Below are 5,555 nucleotides of genomic sequence, written 5' to 3' on the forward strand. Positions count from 1 at the left end.
TTCCCGAAGAATCGATATCTTTGCTATTGGGACAGACCACCAGCTATACCACAAGATCCTCAAGGATAACAACAGCAATAGTGACCTTGAGGACAAGAAGGCCTGGAAGCCCCTAGGTGGCGTCTGGGTTCGTTGCCCTGGCGCCGTGCATATCGGCGGTGACCGTGTCGACGTGTGCACTGTTGGCCGGGACTTCAAGATAAAGAGACGCCGTATTATTGATGAGGCATCGAAGAAAGAGGAAAATGAAGAGGAAAATGAAGAAGGCCAGGTCATTCGCCGCCCTGCATTGTGGGCCCCTGGCGATCAATGGCCCAACCATCGCCGGATGGGTATCCTAGCTGTTGGTATAGACAGCTCCTACCACTATCAGTGGTACGATGACGCCGATTCACCCCATGCCTGGCGTCCAGTTGGGGGTACATGGCAGCTAGAACCGGAGGTGGTCACTCTCTCGCATGATAAGGTTCCACTTATCGCAATCTTCGGTCTCGCAATTGACAGCACGCTGCAATGGAAGTTCTGGGATGGTGGCAATCCGACCGGAGTCCTGGACTCTCTCGGTGGCCGTTGGCTCGGTCCACCAACTGTGGTCACGAAGCAGGGCTCAGCCGGCCCACAGTCTGCCTGGGATCTTTTCATTGTTGGCTGGGATTTGAAACTCTACCACGTCCAGGGTTCTTTCATTTGGCAAGCTACCCCTCCCGGTCACGGTCGCGGTGCCGGTGCGCCCGGTGGCGGCGCATTTGTCCCTCGGTGGGGCTCATTCGAGCCCTTAGGCGGGTTGACGGAATAGCATAACGGACAGGGATATAATCAACTGTTCGATTTAAATCACGTACTTCCTCCATCCTATTCAACATAGGGGGCATTGCATCTGTTTTCTTTTATTTAGTACTTTATTTTATATTGTAGTTAAATGGTTGATCTTATTGCACCTTAATGATTACAAATTAATATTAGGGGAGGTATTAGCTGGTGTCTGTGTCCCGGCATCAGGCTAAGCGAGGACACCTGGTAATAATCTGATCCATTCTTTGCAAATAATTCGGCATTGCTGCCGATGATAGTGTTCATGTCTTTTAAGGCTTCGGGTGACCAGTTTCATGCTATATACTGTAATTTATACTCCCACAGAAAATTATAAGGAGGTAGCGTCTCATTACAGCGTGCCAGGCATCATGGGGACCAGTTCTTCTTAACAGATAGCTCCAGAGCTATTCTTGCTCAGATACCATATCTCGATTGAGGGTGTCTACCACTCAGTTCCATATAGATATTATCCTAACGTGCTTCACGACTATGTCCTTTAATACGTATATGCAAGCCATCCTAATCGTAAAATATAGCATACTTTACCCACCTGGCTCTTAGGGTTAGGATGGGTTGGGATAGGGTTAGTATTAATTATCTTAGTTTTTCTGCTTTGATGTTTTTTTTAAAATAAAGATATAGCTAAAAGGACTAAGTGGAAACTTTTCTAAAATAAATAAGAAGAAATATAAGGAATAAAATAAGAGAAAGTAAAGAAAAGGAATAATAAAGCTAAAAAAGAAATATAAGAAATATAGCTAGGAAATAAAAATAAAAGTAAGAAAAGAGGCAAGAGGGACTAGAGGTAATAAAGGGATAATAAAGGGAAGGCGAGAAAGGGAGGAAAGAGAAAAAAAGCGTAAAATAGGAAAAGAAATAAAAGAGGGATATAGAGCTAATAGTCTCTTAAGACTATTTAGAATTTTAAATAGATTTAAGAACTATTTATAGGTAATTCTATTATAATTATCTATATAAATAGGATAATATAGGCTGTATATTACTATAATATTACTTACTACTGGGTTAAGTTATTAATTATCTAAATATTAAACTTAAGGTTAATTAGGGTTATTAGGGTTATTATAGACCTCCTGCTGGCTCTTAAAGACTTTATACTTAAATGCCTACTCTTATGCTTAGGGTTAGGATAGGGTTAGTATTAACTATTTAAGCTATCTTTGCCCTGGTGATTTTCTTTAACTAAAGTCTAGCTAATAAGATTGAGTGGAGATTTTTCTAAAAATAGAAAATAAAGAAATAGAGATACAAAGGAAAATAGAGAATATAGAGAAGTAAAAAGAGAGATAAAAAGAGAGATAAAAAGAGATAAATAAGGAAATAGGCTAGAGTAAGAAATATAGCCTAAAAAGGTAATAAAGAGAGATATAGCTATAAAAGCTAATAGAAAGAGATATAGCTAGAGAAGCTAATCAGGGTTCAAATCCATACCACGAAATCCACATATGGATCCATAATGTGGATCCATATCCATTCCATTCCATTCCACGTGGGCTTCAGCATTTCCATATCCACGCCACGAAGCCCCTTCCACATGTTCCACATGTGGAAATCGTGGAATATTTTAGGTGGGGTTCGAAAATACCTTGATTTCCTTGTGAAATCCCGCATATCCTAAGTACTTTCTATCACCCACAACAACACAACATCGATTTGCCACCCCATTTTCCTCCGTACACAATGAGTCCATTCTGGGGGCTTCACTGTTACTCGCGTTACTACCCCAAATCGAAATGGCCACTCCCCATCCTACCAAGTCAACCACATCCGTTCCAGAACGAACAGAAGAGGACAATCAACGGCTCTTTCAGCTCTACAAAAGCTGGATCTTGACGGAGAGAGACGGCAAGGCGCGTCTATAGGTATATCGGTTCGGCTACGAATATCCAGCATAACAAGAAACAGGAACGTCGGTGGGTGTGTTGCCTTTGCGTCAAGCAACGGCGGATTTTAATGGACCAATGACAAAAACATTGACGTCACCGAGGGCGGGCGGGACCCATTAATTACCATTGTTGGACGAAGTAGGTTTCCATTCCACGAATTCCACAATATGGATCCATTTCCATAATGGATCCATTTCCACCCATTCCACATCGAAATTATTAGTCAGCATCCATATCCACGCCATATTCACAAATGTGTCGTGGAGTGTCGTGGATTTGAACCCTGAAGCTAATAAAGAGAGATATAGCTAGAAAAGCTAGTAGAGAGTGAAATAGCAAGAAAGCTAATAAAGAGGGGTATATAGCTAAAATTGTAACGGTTGCACAAGCCGTTAAACCACAGGGCAAAAGATCGGGCCATAATCGCTATGTGTCAGATATAGGGGTCTATTGTGTGTATTCCACTCTCTGTCCGATAGTTGGGTTGGAACCCTATTTCTATCTGTTCAGTAATGACCAATCTAAGAGGTTGTTACAGTGCTGAGACAGCTCTCTGACCGGTAGTTCGGTCAGCCGGTTAGCCGGTCTCATTTTCACCAGTATTCAACACACCCCCTCAGGCTCAAGTACGTCCCTATTGAGCCTGTATTTCATAGGCAGTCTTCCGTATTTTGGAGTCTTTCTTCTATTCCTTCCTGCTTCCTGTTCTGCTGTCTTTCCTGAATGTCTTCCAGGCCAAGTTGATAAAGGAAGCGGTCCCATTTGCCTGCCGGCAGGGCCTTTGTTAAGCCGTCTGCAATCATATCTGTTGACTTGGTGTATTTGACCTGAATTTTCCCTCCTTGAACCTCCTGCCTCAGCCAGTGGTTGTGGATATCCACATGCCTTAGCTTGGTCTTTAAGGTAGCTATTTCGGCAGTCACAAGGTTGATGGTCTGAGTGTTGTCGCAGTCAATCTGGATGATCGAGTCATCTAGTTGGACTGTAAGCTCCTTCAGCAGTCGGCTCACATAGAGGGACTCCTTAGCCGCCTGTGCTAGGGCTAGGAGTTCTGCTTCTGTCGTGGATGTGGTGACTGTATCTTGCTTACTGGCTCTCCAACCGATTAACCCATTGAACAGCTTGATTGTATAAGCCTGCGAGCTTTTTCGGTCGAGGGTGTTATCTGCAAATGAGGCATCGCTAGCAACTTTGAGCCCACCGGGCCCTCCGAAGGCTAGGGCTCGATGCTTGGTGTGTGTAAGGTAGTGGATAACGCGGTCAGCAGCTTCTTGATGGGCTCTGCCTGGATTGGTGAGGAATCGTGCCAGTCTGGAGACGGCGAAGGCTATATCGGGTCGGGTGTTGACAGCGATATAGAGGACTGAGCCGACTTTGCGTTGGTAGCGTTGAATTTCTGCTGGGGTTGCTAGTCCTATTCGAGGCCGTAGCTCTATTTGAGTCATTGGTACTGTAGCTGTTCCTTTGTTAGCTAGGTTTGCAATTTTGTCAATATAGGCTGTTTGAGATAGCCAAATCTTCCTTGCAGGTCGGTCCCGTATGACTTCCATTCCTAGGAACCATTGCATAGGGTTACCGCCTGTTAGCTTGTATCTCAATTGGAGCTGTTTTATCAGTTCATTGGCTTTATCTCCCCGAGCTTTTCGGTAGGCCACGATAACATCGTCAACATAGAAGAAGAAGAGGATTCCTTCCTTCTTGAAGCAGCAGGGCTCGTGGGGAACCTGTTCATAGCCAAGCTCTAAGAGGGTCTTCGAGAGCTCTTTCTGCCACAGTAAGGGAGAGACTCGTAACCCATGTAGAGCTTTGTTTAGCTGCAGAATGGTCCCTGCTTTCTTATACCCCGGAGGCATATGCATGAAGATATCCTGATTGATTGGGGCGTGTACGAATGCGTTGACCACATCGTATTGGACCATTTCTAGGTCGAATTTGGCTGCTATCGCTATCAGGGTTCGAAAGGATCTTCCGGCTAGGGTAGCTGCATATGTCTCTTGCAGCCTCCCTTTAGCTTGTTGGTCTCCTCTGACCACTAGCCGTGCCTTGCACTTCTGGAAGCGGCCGTGTTTATCAAACTTATAGACATACACCCACATACAGCTGAGGACCTGCTGTTCAGAGGCTCGAGGGTCTTTAGCTCGTATCTCAGTCCAAGACTTCATTTCCTTATGACTTTGAAGGTGATCTTCTTCGGCCTTTTGAAAGAGCTTTCCAAATGGATGATCTATAAGATCTTGGTGTTTCCTTGGGGGCGGCGGCAGGTTGCTTCGGTGCATATTCCTCCCCTGACGGAGCGCCCGTTCGATTGAGGTCTGTAGAGGGGTCTTTGCTCCGGCTATGAAGGCTGCCTGCCAAGGAACTGTTGTTGTACCTTCATTCGTCTCGATTGTAGGTTGAACTCCTTGATGGAGCGTTTGGATAGAATGTACTAGAAGGGCTGATGGCGGCGACTCTGGTGGCGTTGGAAAAGGGACAAATTTTGCCGTTGTATACGGACCGCTGATGTGTTCGACTGTTTCGTCGGCTTCCCCCAGTTGGGTTCCTTCATCGTCGGTCAGAGCGCCTATTGGAAGGGTTATTTCGAAGGAGTCTTCAGCTTCTAGTTCTTCAAGGCTGTCTTGATCTGGAAGGGCAGACTCTTGTGCGAACTTGGCTATTTCGCTAAGATCAGCTTCAAGAAGGTCGTCCTTAAATTGTTCCCAGTCTCCGTTGCAGATCTCATCTTCATTAAATATGACATCTCGAGTGTTAACTATCCGGTTGATTGTAGGGATCCAGATCCTATAGATGTTCGAGGACCTATAGCCGACTAAGAAGCCGATCCAGCCTTTAGGC

General features: G+C 45.0%; 1 protein-coding gene across 1 annotated transcript; it reads left to right on the forward strand.

Moving 5' to 3' along the window:
- Positions 1–395: 395 nt before the first annotated feature.
- FOXG_14302 (uncharacterized protein) lies at positions 396–940 on the forward strand. Its single transcript, XM_018394369.1, has one exon. The coding sequence runs from the start codon at positions 514–516 to the stop codon at positions 799–801; it is 288 nt and encodes a 95-aa protein (XP_018254484.1). The 5' UTR covers positions 396–513; the 3' UTR covers positions 802–940.
- The last annotated feature ends 4,615 nt before the right edge of the window (positions 941–5,555 follow it).

This window comes from Fusarium oxysporum, chromosome 15 (assembly GCF_000149955.1).
Source record: "Fusarium oxysporum f. sp. lycopersici 4287 chromosome 15, whole genome shotgun sequence".
Classification (NCBI taxonomy): Eukaryota; Fungi; Ascomycota; class Sordariomycetes; order Hypocreales; family Nectriaceae; genus Fusarium; species Fusarium oxysporum.